The sequence below is a fragment of the Monodon monoceros genome, unplaced genomic scaffold (genome assembly GCF_005190385.1).
Source record: "Monodon monoceros isolate NGI ecotype Baffin Bay Population unplaced genomic scaffold, NGI_Narwhal_1 Super_Scaffold_15, whole genome shotgun sequence".
In the NCBI taxonomy this organism is placed as follows: domain Eukaryota; kingdom Metazoa; phylum Chordata; class Mammalia; order Artiodactyla; family Monodontidae; genus Monodon; species Monodon monoceros.
The window spans coordinates 78,725,764-78,741,277 of NW_021703771.1; the positions used below are offsets into that span (position 1 = coordinate 78,725,764).

General features: G+C 38.0%; 1 protein-coding gene across 8 annotated transcripts in view; it reads left to right on the top strand.

The window, feature by feature from the left end:
- Window positions 1-15,514, top strand: part of ARID1B (AT-rich interaction domain 1B) — a 411,248-nt gene that overhangs the window by 306,008 nt on the left and 89,726 nt on the right. For all 8 annotated transcript variants that reach the window (XM_029223438.1, XM_029223435.1, XM_029223437.1 and 5 more), the window contains one exon: window positions 11,265-11,354. In XM_029223438.1, the coding sequence (XP_029079271.1) occupies window positions 11,265-11,354 (90 nt within the window). The remainder of the gene's footprint in view (window positions 1-11,264; window positions 11,355-15,514) is intronic.

Consider the following 15,514-nt stretch of genomic DNA (forward strand, 5'->3'; position numbering starts at 1 on the left):
TTGAAGCAAATGAAATAGAAGGCACTGGCAGAGCGATGCTATACTCAAAATAATTTGTGGATTTTCTAACTTATCTAAATAAATGCCTAAGACTAGGACATTCGATGAATTTATGGATTATTGAAAACTCATTTTTCACTCACACCATTGCTCTTAGGCATTATGCAGGTATTTAAGTTTACTAAAGAAATGACCAGTGAAATCCTTGCTGCTTGCGTTGCAGAGCTGCACTATCTAATCACACTCTGGTTTGGATACTGTCTTAGATAAGATGTTCAGTGATTTCCATAGATATGGAGCCCACCGTGCAATCCACCATTGCCATCTCTTAACAAAATCATGTTTGTCTTTTACCATGGCAGAAGAGAAGATCCTAACCAGTACTTTGTGTTTTAGAAATGAAAGGAATAGCTTCTACTGTGGAAAGAAGTTACAGTGTTCTTACCAGGGACTGGCAGAATATAAGAAATATATCATCCAGGGCTTCCCTGGTGGCGCAGTGGTTAAGAATCTGCCTGCCAACGCAGGGGACACGAGTTCAAGCCCTGGTCCGGGAAGATCCCACATGCCGCGGAGCAACTAAGCCCATGTGCCACAACTACTGAGCCCGCATGCCACAACTACTGAAGCCCACATGCCTAGACCCCGTGCTCGGCAACAGGAGAAGCCACCGCAATGAGAAGCCCATGCACCACAACGAAGGGTAGCCCTTGCTCGCCGCAACTAGAGAAAGCCCGCACACAGCATCAAAGACCCAGTGCAGCAGAAAATAAAAATAAAGAAGAATTAGAAAAAAGAAGAAAAGAAATATATCATACAGAAAACCTGTAAAGTCAGACTGTGGGAGAGAGTCTCATGTTCTGCTTGAGAGAGAGCTGACTTCCATAACATGAAGAAAGTATGAGGATGTATTAGAAAAAAGCAACCCAGTGTCTTAGTTTGGGATGCGCAGAACTGAGTAATAGAGGGAAGTGCAAAATGAAAGTTGGTCAGGGCTGTGATGTATTGGTGACTGGTAGCAGTAGTTTCTACAATGTGTTGTTTTTTATTTTTAAGCTCCTCACTAAAGTTAGTGACACCACCAAGAATTCTTGAAGAGCAGAAGAATAATTCAGTTGCTAATTGCTAAAAACTATGTAATATATATTGATTTCTGTAGCAGCATTCCAGGGAAAGAACTTAGTCATAGTAGAATTGTTCGCAAAGTGACTGGAAACAGTCCTCGTTTCTTCTCAATATTCGACAATGGCCACAGCTGCCCTACATATTCTAACAAGCCTGTCTTACCCTTGTTAATTTCAAGAAATTTATGAATAGGATCCAAGACTTTGTCACTGAACGCCTCATGATCCCCACATACCCTAAAGACCCTTACTGAGGAGGACTGGCCAACAAAATCCTTCAGGTTTCTATGATTCAATGTGTCGTTTCATATTAATTTTAAGACGCCAATCCTCTTGAACTACTAATGGAGGAATATCATTTAGGACATTGCCTTATATATGGGAAGTACAGAGTGGTTTTTTATGTCATTTTTTACATTCAAGTAAAACCATCTCCAATTTATATAAGAACTTGATAAGACAAATAAATATGCATTCCAGATGTTGCTCTGTCTGTATCCACTTTTGCCCAATGTCAGCTAATGTAGTAAAATTGGAGGGGGAGAATGGATTCCTGGGAGTAAATTTGAGATCAACTAGTGCCTGTCATTAAAACTCCAGATTTGCCATGTTGATTAGTTATATCACTATTCCATCTTGGATAACTAAATCCATCTTAGGTTGGTTGATTTTTTTTTTTTTTTTTTTTTTTTTTAGCTACAACAGTGAGAAGGGAAGAAATGCTTTTTCTCCGGCCAGTACAACTTTTGAAAAATAGGATTTCTGGGTATTTCTTTGTCTGTTAGTATTATTTAGAGATAGCACAATGTTACTTTTAAAAGGGTGAATGATTTGTTTGCTAGAGGCTGTTGTAGTTCAGAGTTAGTGTGTTTGTTCTTATTGAGTTTCTATAGTTGTATGCTGTAGTAATTTAGAAAGGAATTAACCAAGGGAAATTTTAGTGTAAGTAAATGATTAATGTAGAAATCCTACTCATCTCATGTTTATTCTCTGCTACCCCAACACAACAGTGGTGGAGTATAACTTAAACATGATTACATCTGATCAATAGCTCTGATTTGTTTATTGGTTTTGGTCTGGCCAAAAAAAGTTGGAAGAAAAAAACTACAAGGAACCACTTCTCTAAAAATATATCTGCTAAATGTACTTGCCATTTAAGTCTTAGACCTGCATTTGCATTAAGTGCTGGGGAATCCAGTGCATCCTATACTAGATCTAATTTGAAGAGGACATAAATCAAATTCTGTTACTGACATTTATTTATGGAGGCCTCTTTACTAAGTATGGAGAGTGTACCAGCTTTTTAAGTCATTGCTGTTGTTAATAAATACCATTCGATATTTACTGACTTTCTGAGCAGGTGTTCCTGAATGTTTTTTTAATGATATTACTGTTTAGAATAGGGGCCAGCAACTACCACCTTCGGGCCAAATCCAGCTCGCCACCTGTTTTTGTATGTAAAGATTTATTTATGCTCCTCTGTTTATATGTTGTCTATGGCTGCTTTTGTACTACAACAGCTGAGTTGCATAGTTGAGACAGAGAACATATAGCCTGCAAAACCTAGAATTTATACTATCTGGCAATCTACAGGAAAAAGTTTGCCTATTCCTGATCTAGAATAATAAGATAAAACTACATGATTACTGAGAGCTTATAAAGATCTAATTAACTGTTAGTCTGCACTTGGTTTCTGGAGTAATCAACCACACATTTATTTATTCAACAAATATTTATTGTTTTTGTTTTTGTTTTTGCGGTACGTGGACCTCTCACTGTCGCGGCCTCTCCCATCACGGAGCACAGGCTCTGGACGCGCAGGCTCAGCGGCCATGGCTCACGGGCCCAGCCGCTCCGCGGCATGTGGGATCCTCCCGGACCGGGGCACGAACCCGTGTCCCCTGCGTTGGCAGGCGGACTCTCAACCACTGCGCCACCAGGGAAGCCCAACAAATATTTATTGAATGCTTACTATATGTCTGGTTCAGGGGATATAGTAGGGAAAAAATAGAATTCTCCATACTCGTGGAATTTACATTCTGGTGAGATGAGACAAACAATACAGAGAAGTAAAATAAGAACTATGGGGATTGTCAAGACTGTGTTGCCTGTAAGAAACAGAACTTAGCACTTGTGAGTACTGACTGCCCCACCATCTTGGTCTATGAAGTATATGAACCTGTAATATATTCATGTCTCATTCCATCCACTGTAAGTTACACATTACTAGATGTGTGCTAATTTACCAAAATTATACATATTAGCCTGTTCTCCCAATTTGTTACATACTAAAATGGTAATGTTTTGTTCATAAAATTGTTTAATTGATGATTATCTTGATTCAGTTCTTAAAAGCTATTTTTAATTAGAATAATTTCCCTCAAACCCTATCCTAGTGTTAAAATTCTAAGGAAAATATTAGCAAAGAAAATACAGTAGTACATTAGGAAAATAATGCCCCACGACTAAATGAGATTTATTCCAGGAATGCAAGATTGGTTCAGTATTAACAACTCCATTAATATGATATGCCATATAAACAAATATAAAGAAAAATATTATTTCCTTTAATAAAATTCAATACCCAATCATGATAAAAAAAACACTCAAGGAAATAGCAATTGAAGGACACTTTCTCAACATGGTAAAGTGCACATGCCTTAGTTTTAAAGCCAATATCTTATGTAGTGAGGGGAATCATTAGAGACATTTCCACTAAGATAGAAACAAGGCAACGATGACCACTGTCTCCACAGCTATTCAACAGTGTTCTAGAGACATTAGCCAGTGCAGTTAGACAAGAGAACTCAAAGGCATAAGAATGAGCATAGAAGAAGTAAAACTGTCCTCTATACAGATGATACAATAGTAAACCTAGAAAACCCCAGAGAATCAATGATAAATTAACTCAAACCATTAAAGAATTCAGTGCAGTAGCAGGATATAAAGTTAACATACAAAAAGCAGTAGCCTATACACAAGCAATAAACAGAAGACCTACTGGTAGGAAAAAAAAATCCTATTTGTAATAGCAACAAAGAAGGTGAAATGCACAGGAATAAATTTAACATAAAATGTGCTGCAAAACTTCTTTGTACCTGAAAGAAACTAAAGAAGACTTGAACAAATGAAAGCCATCTCCTGTTGTTGAATACGATGAACCCAACAGTCATCAGTTCTCCTTCTGTTAATTTATAATATTGGTGTAATCCCAGTAAACATATCAACAAGTTATTTTATATAGTTAGATAGGTTGATACTAAACTTCAGATAGAAAAAACAAACATGCTAAAAAAACATTGAAAAAGGAAAAGCAGGGATGGGAGTTGGGGGAGGACCAGCCTCACTAGACATTAAAACATGCTGTAAGAGTAGACTTTAAAAGGTTCTCATCACAAAAGATAAAATTAGATCCATACCTCTTACCACTCAAACAAAAAAGTTCCCAGTATATTAAGATGAAAACACATGTGTACGTGAAAAAAACTGAGTTCCCCTTTAACTTTGGCACAGAGAAAAGCTTTCTCACTATGACTTAGAACCCAAAGACAATAAAAATAAAAATGGATGAGGCACTTCCCTCGTGGCGCAATGGTTAAGAATCCGCCTGCCAATGCAGGGGACACGGGTTCGAGCCCTGGTCCGGGAAGATCCCACATGCCGCGGAGCAACTAAGCCCGTGAGTTACAACTGCTGAGCCCACGTGCCTAGAGCCCGTGCTCCACAACAAGAGAAGCCGCTGCAATGAGAAGCCCGCGCCCTGCAACGAAGAGTAGCCCCTGCTTGCCACAACTAGCGAAAGCCCACATGCAGCAACGAAGACCCAGTGCAGCCAAAGATAAATAAATTAATTTTAAAAAAAAGAGGAGGGACATAAATTATTTAAAAAAAAAAAAGGATGACTTTGATTACCTTTTTTAAAATCCCATTTATAAAATATACCATAAACAAAAGACAGCTGACAGACTCGAAGACAATATTCACAACTTATACCACAGACAAAGGGCTAACATCCCTGATATATAAAGAACTATTAAAAATTTCAGGACAAAGGACTAAAAACCCAGGTAGACTCACATAAAGACTGGCAAACATTTTTTAAATGGCAGCATATTGTTAGCGAAGTTACGGAGAGACAGGCCCTTCAGACATTGCTGGTGAGAATGTAAGTCTTTTTGTACATAGGTACATATGTCTTTTTATATAACTGACTCTTCAAACCATAGAAATATTTCACAGACCAACAAATAGCAAAACAATTAAAGCGTCATGGAGGGAAATTTGAAAATACAGAACCTCTTGACCCAGCGATCCCTCTACAAGGAATTTACCCTAAAGATAGGCCTCCAACAGTACAGAATTGCATATGCAAAAGATTGGAAACAACCTAAGTGCCTATACATAGGAAAGTGGTTGAGTAAACTATGGAACACTCACAAAAAGGAGAGCTATGTACCTATTTTTTAAATAAGGAAAATGCTATAAATTGATAGGAAGTACTCTCAGGACATGCTGTTAAGTGAAAAAGCAAAGCTTGAAAGATAACCTAGGATATGCAACTTTTCACATAAGGAAGAAGATAATATAAGGGAATATACAGCTCTCTTCTCATTTATGCAAAAAAAATATGTGAAAGATAAAGATAAAACAAAAACTAAAGGGATTGGTTATTTATAGAGGGCAGATGGGAAAAGGGGTAGGAAGAAGGAGAAATGGGAAGAAGGTAGCAGGGACGAGGAGGGAGTGACTCCTGGGCATATGTCTTTTTGTGTAGCTCTGACTCTTAGAACCATAAAAGTATTTCACATACCCCCTAAATTTGAAAACAGTTAAAACCAATCAGTATGCGAAGGGAACTCAAAATGAAATACAAGCCCTAACAAATGACTCGGTGTTTTTCATAAGGATATAGTCTAGTAATTCTGAAATTACTTTGTGTATAGAACAGAACTGAACAATATGTAAATTGATTTAGATAATGAGAGCTGCTTTTCTTAATGTTGGAGAAAGAACTTATAAATAAGGACAGGGAGAAGGGTAAAATGTACCCTCTAGCTTTGGATTGGAGTTAGAGGTATTTGCATAAACTCAGGATTACATACACACACAAATAAATACTAAGATACAGAGTATATATGTATGCATTAGTGTACATACACATTTCCTCCCTCTGTTCACTGAGAGGGCCTAGAAGCAATAAGTCCCCGGGAATAATGCGCAGACCCAATGCCCAGATCTTAGCCTCTGAACACCATCCTCCAATAAAAGAGATGAGCCTGGAAAATCTTGTGATTCCAAAAATAAGGATTTGAAAAAACTAAAATAAGAATTTGGAACAATTTGAGCAACAAAATAATGGCAAGTTTGGGTTTTAATCCACAAGTGTGTGGGTTTCTGACGAATTATCACAAATTTTGCAGCTTAAAACAGCACACATTTATTATCTCACATTTTCTCTAGCCAGGAGTCCAGTCACAGCCTCTCAGGGTCACGAGGCTGTAGTCAGAGTGTTGGATGGTCTCGTTTTCATCTGGAGGCTCACCTAGGGAATAGTCTGCTTCCAATCTCATTCAGATGGTTAGAAGAATTCATTTCCAGTGGCTGTAGAAGTGAGGCCCTCAGGTTCCAGAGGCTGCCTGTCCTTGCCATGTGGCTCAGTTCACATCATAGAAGCTTACTTCTTCAAGGCCATCAGGAGCCTCCTTCAGCTCAGAGAAGCCCTAAGTCCTCTTTTAACATCAGGCCTACACAGGGTTATCTCCCTTTTGATTTTTTCAAAGTCAACCGGTTAGGGACTTTAATTACATCTGTAAAATCGCTTTAACTTTGCCATATAAAATAATTTTAGGAATGATAGCCCATCGCTTTTGTTATATTCTTTGGCTAGAAGCCAAGTCACAGGTTCCGCCCTCAGTGAAGAGGTGGAGATTACAGAAGAGTGTGACTCATTGGAAGTCATTCTGTAGTGTGTCAGACACACTGAGTCTGGATACAAACAGTCTAATAAATTCATAAACAAGTAGAGAAGAAGAGATAGTTCTTCCTTGTAATAGATTCCCATTAACAAATGTGGAAGGAAAGAGGGAAATAAAGAATCACTGTTAGCAAACACCACTGTAATAAATGTTGCAGACAAGATTCTCTAATGGATGCTAAAATTAGTGGATGCAGGTTTGAGGAGACACAGGATTTGCATAGTCTCAAATACCTCCTAAGATACTTATCAACTACCAAGGGCAGAATAGTAACTTTTTATTGGAGCTTGGTGGACAACAGCTTTGCCTAGTAATCAAGGTAAAGGTTACCACAATGAAACATCAATGTCATGAACCCCTGGGTAGAATGAACTGGGAAGGGCGTGACACTTTTGTGGTACCAAAGTGCGCTACCTAGTTTCAATCATGACACAATAACAGACTAAGCCAAATTGAAGAACATTCTACAAAATGACTGGTCAGTACTCTTCAAAAGCATCAAGGTCATAAAATATAAGGAAAGACTGATTAGACTGAAGGAGACTAGGGAGAAATAACAACTAAATGCGATATGAGACCCTAGAATGGAAAAAGAGACGTTAAGTGGAAAAATTGGTGAAATTCAAATATCTTTAATTAATGATCTTGTACCATCTTGTTCCTCTTGATAATTATATAAAGGTTCTATAAGATATGAACACAGGGGAGGTGGATTAAGGAATATAAGGCAGCTCCTTGTATAGCTTTATAACTTTTCTCTAAGTCTAAAATTCATTAAACATAGAGCTTTTTTGTAAAAAATTATAGTATAGACTTGTGCTCACAGTATTAAGTCAGCAAAAGTAGAAATTCAGGTGACTTATTGATGTTTCATTTCTTAGTTTGTTGCACCAAAATTTAGGACAATATTGTGTACATAGTCACTGGAGAGTGAATACATCAGTGTGAAGTGGTGGAATTTATTCTATCTCACAGGATAGTTGTTTTCCAGTTTTTTTCCCCCCATTGTGCTTACATCGTTATAGACACAGACTAAGGGGAAAATGGGGTTTTCTTTATTTTTTTATTTTTTGCGGTACGCGGGCCTCTCGCTGTTGTGGTCTCTCCCGTTGCGGAGCACAGGCTCCGGACGCGCAGGCTCAGCAGCCGTGGCTCACGGGCCCAGCCGCTCCGCGGCATGTGGGATCTTCCCAGACCGGGTCACGAACCCGTGTCCCCCGCATTGGCAGGCGGACTCTCAACCACTGCGCCACCAGGGAAGCCCGGGGCTTTCTTTAAAAACTCAGTTTTAATGTTAAAGCCTTCTTGTGAATTTGGTTTATTTACTATATATGGCAACATTCTCTTTTAAAATAATTACCAAGAGGTTTTACTTACGTCAAACATGTATCATAAAAATCCATGGTTTTGGAGGTGTTCAGTCAATTCAGTTGGTTCAAAGGGCTCTAAATTTTCTTCTTTATATGGACAGTGGACAGAAATGAGCCTTCTGTATTATGTCTCTCAGACATGTTTTCTGATTCATCCCCTGCTGTGACGGTGGTTATACCTGTGCTAATGGTGGATGAAGTTATTTCTTAGTAACTATGCAGCTACTGATGGAAAGATAGGGGTTGAAAGCAAATGGAGAATTTTAAACAGTTTGGGCAAGTCTGGCTTTACCATGAAAAGGCTCTCGTTTGTTTCTTTAAAGGGTGGATTTAGTAAATGAGTAGATAGCTCATTGCTTTAGAGAGATCTCTCTTAGAATTGCACCAGACAACCAGTAGTGCTGCTTGGATATGGAAGTATTTTATGAATTCATGAGAGTTCTTACAGCCTTTTTTATCTTTACTTGAAATATTGTATATAAGAGCAGTGCCTGGGGCGTGCATAGCGTAAGTAGTGGTGTCCAGTATTAACGTAGAATTACTGTTTGTTTTTACTGTCATGAGTCTGTGAATCCAGTCTGTCATGCAGAAACAATCATTATAATGTAAGCGCTTACTGTCTTACTGCAGCTGATTCCCCAGTGACATTTTAGAAAGTCAGTATTTGGCTGCAGAGTGCTTTAAGTTTCTAAATGGACTGGAGCTTGGGGGCCTTAGGGGTATTTCATAGGAACCACATGACCCTGAGTGGACATACAGCAACTTTTGTGTATCTGTAGCCAAGCTGATGGCAGTGTTTACCCTTGAAGTTGTTTTCACCCAAAATGTAAGTGTTTTTTACTTTATATTTAATTATTTGGTACTAATACTAATTTATTACAGATGTCTAAGAGTAAATGATGAATGGGTAAACAAATTCTTTGCTGTTTGTCTAGGTCTTTTATCATCTAGTTGTGGCTCTAACTCCTACTGGTTTCACAGCACATTTTCCAGTGTCTATAAATTCAGCTCTTGATTTTCACTTTATCTGAGAATGAAAGTGGCAGTTGTACCCAGCAGCATTCAAGTACATTCATAAGTTTTGCATTCTTTTCTAAAAGTGAGAAACTAAACTCCCAAAAACAGTTTGAGAATTTTTTATAGTTGTACTTTAACAACTCTTTATACCTATTATCTAGATAGAAAATCATCTTCCTGCCTCTCTGGCTGTCACAGATACAGCTGTTATTAGAGTCAGTTAATGAGGGGTGGTCCTCAGAGACCATTCTCTTCCTGGTCTGTACTCAGGCTGCCTGGCCTAATAGATACGCCATCAGGTAAAAACACAAGAAGGGGTTTTTTTGTGTGTAAAACACCAGGCTCTGCATCACGACCTTTGCTGAGGTGAATTGGTGGTAATCTTCAGTACATTAATTTCCCTCTCTACTCAATAACTGTGATTCCTCTTAGCAATATACAGAACTATGCAAGAAGTGGGTCCTGTGGTGTCAGAGCAGTTCACCTGATCTAGCATGATCACAGACTGCCATACCAGAGGGCTATGTAGGGATATATATATGCAGGTATATATGGATATGTATGTATATGTGTGTGTGTCTGTGTCTGTGTGTGTGTGTATTTCTGTCCAATTTATTTTAGCAAAGGGGGAGGTTAGAAGATAAAAATAGCATGGTCCTCATATGCTTTGTGTATCTGTAGCCATGTTGATGGCAGTGTTTACCCTTCAAGCTGTCACCCAGAATGTAGGTGATTTTTACTTTATAGTTATTTATTTGGTACTAATACTAATTTACTACAGGTGTCCAAGAGTAAATGAATGGTTAAACAGCGCTTTGAGGATTATGCTAAATTCAACTGCCATTTTTATTCTATAATACTTTTAGTCTCAGAAATGTATCTAAACTTCTGAGGCAGAAAGTGAGTTGAGATTGTCAGGTGGCTCTGTTGATTCTTAAATTTCAAAATCCTGTCTCTAGCCTTCACATGATTCACTGTCTCTCTTTAATTAATAAAATAGTAAATATCCTTTGCTTTAATTCATATTCTCAGATTAAGGACCATTCAATAACAAAGATTTATTAAATATTTGTTATGCTAATGGAGGGATTAAAGGAGTAAAAGACATGATTCCTGGCTCGAGGAGCTTACATTATAATTTGAAAAGACAAACAGCAAAAATTAAATAAATGGAAATCAAATAGATGGTAAATATTGCTTTATTAGCAATAAAGATCAAAAGAGATACAGAATAATATTTCTTCTTTAGTGATAACGTACACTATATTTTATAGTAGTGTTTTTTAATTGAGATTTTCCTCTAAGTTTTTGTTAAATCTCTGACTTATAAAGATTTTTTAGAAGTCACTTGATATTACTATATTGAATAAATATTACCAATGAAAAATTGTTGGCCACTATTCATGCCTTCCCACTTAGAGACTAGTCTAAACTCAGGAGGATGAGTTTAATTCATCAATCTTGGATTTTGTTAAATGCATTGTCGAAGTGTGTGTCAGGAGATTTCAGCTACAGATTGACTTGTCTGTGAATTTGGGGACTCATACAGTAAGAAACTGAACTTTTCAGGAGGTAATTCGATAAATATGTTTATGCCTGTTTTCTCATTGTTTTACCAAAAATGTGTAAAAATATCACTCTTCGAGCTATATAATTTTCTTTGTGAAGCCATACTTTTGTGAACATGAAGATTAAATTTAACCGTGTCTTGGTTTTGCACAATTGCAACGTTAATGCAGAGGGTTCTGTATCCCCACTTCCCCTCCTGTGTTTTACAGGCAGTCAGATGCCTCCTCAGCCACCTGGGAGCCAGTCAGAATCCAGTTCTCATCCTGCCTTGAGCCAGTCACCAATGCCACAGGAAAGAGGTTGGTCTTCAATTCATATCTTACATACCTTTGTGTTTTGAGTATATAAGGCTTATATGAATTTGCTTACCTATGCACCTCCTTATAAATAATTTTTAAAAGGATATTATGTTTCCTTATCAGATGAAAGTAATAAATAAGAACCTACATGTAACAATAAATATTGAAAAGAAGGATGCTTTCTTGCAGATTGGGTGGTTTTACCAAAGTGCAGCTCAAGACCCAAAGAATATATATGTCCACATAGAACCATGAAGTATACTTCATACATGACTATAGTCTGATATTTGATCTAGCTGTGTAAAAATGACTGTTAATGATTCAATTTGGATATTGGTCCTAATGAGGTAAAAAAGTATTGTTGAGTATGTGTGTCTGTTTAGCTGGTTGGATTAGTTACTTGTCCCATGATATTTAACAGTAAAATTTTAAACACATAGTAAGACCTTGTACTGTAGGATTATAGGATCTTAGAACTGGAGCTGACCTGAAAGATTATAGAGTCTGTTCACCTCAATTTATGGATAAAGAACATGAGGACCGCAGAGGTTCTGTATGACCTTCCCATCCTCAGAAGCACGTTAGTGCCAGAGCCAGAGAAAAGAATGTGAGCTACTCCTGAAGCCCTTGGACAATCAGGTTGTCCCACATCTGCAAACTCTCTGACCTTTCACTCAGTTCTGCGTGTTGACCCCCACGTTATTGCCTTGATTGAAGCCTTAGGCCTCCCTTTGTTTGCTTCTGTCTTCTCTCTCCCCTTCAGAAGTAAAGCTACTTTTGTTGATGGTGGAGGTGGTGATTTTAATCCAGATTAGCGTACACTGGGCCTTAGAAGCCTGCCACACCGTCTAGTGCTTTGCCAAATCGCTTCCCACTGCCTGTGGGTCAAGGCTCATCTGCCCCACCCCATGGAGACGCCACTTTCCTTCACTCCCCTTCCTCTCTCACACCCGCCCAGAAGGCAGGAATTGCTGGCTTGGTAGCTGATACTTAAAGGCTCCTGACCCCTGATGTTTATAATTATTACTGTATGGGTTGTAAAGACGACGATTTGTTCCTAATTAGAATTATAAGTATAAAGTTTCAGTTATTTTACATATTAAAAACTCAGCAATGTGTTATTTAGAAAGTAATACCAGTGAAAAGATGAATTAGCCTTATCTATCATTCACGTTAAAATGAATGTTTAGTAAGAATAAAATGAAATTTTCATTTCTAATACCTTTACATATTTAACTTTTTTATTATAATTTAATGTATAATTAATACTTTAATTCCCTTATCAAAATACTGCAATATGTCTTAATAATGGAATAGTTCATGGTTTTTAAACTTTGGGGTGCACAAGAATCGTCTGGAGAACTTGTCACACTAGATTGCTAGGCCACACCCGCAGGTTTCTGATTCAGTAGGTCTGAGGTGTGGAGCGCTCACAGTCTGCATTTCTGACAAGTTCCCAGGTATTGCTGATGCTGCTGATCTGAGGACCATACTTGGGCAGCCTCTGCCTTATAACGATGCTATAATATGTTTAAATAGTTGTGTGATGTGTGTATTTGTTTCTCTAAACTTTCCACTGTGGCCTCCTGTAAATCAGTCTTGCATCTCACATCCTCTCTATCAATTGCTTGTTCTGTGTTAACTCCTCATATGGCTCTGGTTGTCTAGAAGACATTACAGACGTTCATGGAGAGAGCACTAAAGCCAAGCCAGGGGGAATTCTCCCCAAACTCCTTTTCTTGGCCGTGGGTTGTACCTACCTTGTGTGGCTCGGTCAAGGAAGTGAAGAAAAAAGGATAAAAGAAATTATCCTACACTGAAAGCCCACTCAGGCCAGACCCAGGGCTAAAATGAAGATTTTTGTTATTTAATCTTCACCATATCCCTGAAACATCATTCCTACTGCGAGAATTCTGCTAATTTTGCAAGGATCAAAAGATAAGAGATACCTTATTTGGAAGCCCTACAGTTCTAACCTTTACTGCTAAGAACTAAAAAAGAGAACCCCCCCCCCTCCACATCCTCCAGTGTCTTTCCAACCCCTTCCTCCTGATAAATGTTTAAGGAATTTTAAAATGTAGAAAACCAAATATGAAGGACGAGATGACAAGAAATGTAGTTAAATCAAGCTTTTAACTTCATACATTTGCAAGGCAAAATTGAGGATGTTCCTCTGGTGTCACTGTATGGAAACCACTATGTTGATATGTTTGGGGTTTTTTCCCCCGCTCTTATGTATAGTGCGGTTTTGGTAACTAGTAGTGGATACATAACAATCTGGATAATATAATGACCGTTTCCTTCAAATAGCAAAAATGAGTTTTATGATTTGCTAAATCTGAATTGATTTTTATGAACGTATCCCTCAAACTTCCCCTGAGACTGTGCTGTCTGCACCATGTGCATCCCTTGTGCGCCTTTTGTTGGTCGGACAACCCCTGAGAAGGAAAACTTATTTAAAAATGACTGTTGGATGATACTTTGCCACGCGTGAGTTAAATTTCCTCTACAATTGGGTAGCAAGTACTTTTTTTAAAAATGGCTTTGTTATTTGTTAAAATCTAGGAAGAAACGTTAGTTCCTACCTAATGACACTTGATCAGATATTTTAATGGCAAATGACACATTTTAATGATTTGATACGATAATGAAAACCTTTTCCTTGTTTTACCATCATTTGGTATGTACCAACAGTATATATAGTGCAAAATAAATCTAAGAAAACCGTTGCTAGAAAATTCCCCGGTGTTGATTCCCATGTATTTGAAAAGTAATTTAACTTCATTTATACCTTTACAGTTTGTATATCTGCCCCCTCCCCTTATTTAAGGAAGTAATGAAAGAAGCAGAGAGGAAAAAAAATACATTGGTGAGTTAGCATCTTATTTTAAAAAATGTATTCTTTCTCAGAAACCATGGACCTTGATAGACAAGATAAGAACATAGCTTCTGTACTGCTGAGTGCTAAAATAACCAAGTTAAACACTTCCTTTTACACTTACTTTGTTTTAACAAGTAAGATTATAAGAGAGTAAGAGTCCACAATTATACACATTTTCTTTAATGTACCCACAGGAGATAGATTTTCTTTAATGGCAGAGAATCTAGAAACACACTTGCCCAGAGACAACTGCACAGAACAAGAGATGCAGCCTACTTTCCTTGGGAGGTGCAGTTTTCTGGGTCGTCTCCAAAGTCCTCGTGGGGGACAGCAGTGCTGACAAACTGCCCTGGAGCTAGGTTCCTGCAGGCCCAAGAACCTGATCTCTTGCTCTGCTGTCATTCCTTTGTGTTTGGTCTTTGTATCCCCATTCAGGAAGAACATTTATTAATAAACTACATACCCTGTTTAGGAGAAGTTTGCAAATCGGAGGCTGTCCTGGGGTCTGAAGAGCACTGACAACAGCAAAGCCATGCCGCCTCCCCGAGGTTGAGCGCAGAGTCCGTGCCCTGTCCAGATCCCAGGCCCTGCAGTGCCCATCCCCCTCTTCAGCTCAGTACCCTCTTCACCTGGTGGTTCTGGTGTCGAGTGTGTCAAAGGACATCAGTCACAAATTCACTTCCCCACATTGTACGTAGGTGAAAATAACTGAGTTTCTGTAGTTTTCTCTTCTCCATCTATGAAGGTATATGTGGATATGGCCTTCATAAGTTACAAGAGGGAGGGAGACACTTGGGATGTTTACTGGCCGCTTTATTCTTCTGTAGTATTGTCACTACATTTCATGTACTTTCCACTATAAAACTTGATTTAGTACTCTCCTGTTTGCATAGTATGTGGTGCTTCTTACTAACTGAATAAAGAAAATTAGTTCAGATTCTTTGGTTTTAACTTCTTCATTACTGATATAAGTTTTGGGTTGCTTTTTTTTTAAAACGTCAGTTTAGTATTCTGTAACACATTTGCCTTTGGTTTTTATTTTAAACCACATCTTTTCTCTGTAGACCTCATATAACAACATACAGAATTGCTATTAAAGCATCTCACGCAGAAAATCAAATACAGTACTGTGAATTATATGAACTAAGGCAATGGAGGAACAGTTAGGATAACCCTAAAATACTGAAATACGTTTTACAAGAAAATTGTAGCTAACATGTTTAGATTAGCTTTATCCTTCTTATTCTTTAGCATATATATCTTAAAATTTGAAAAGAGC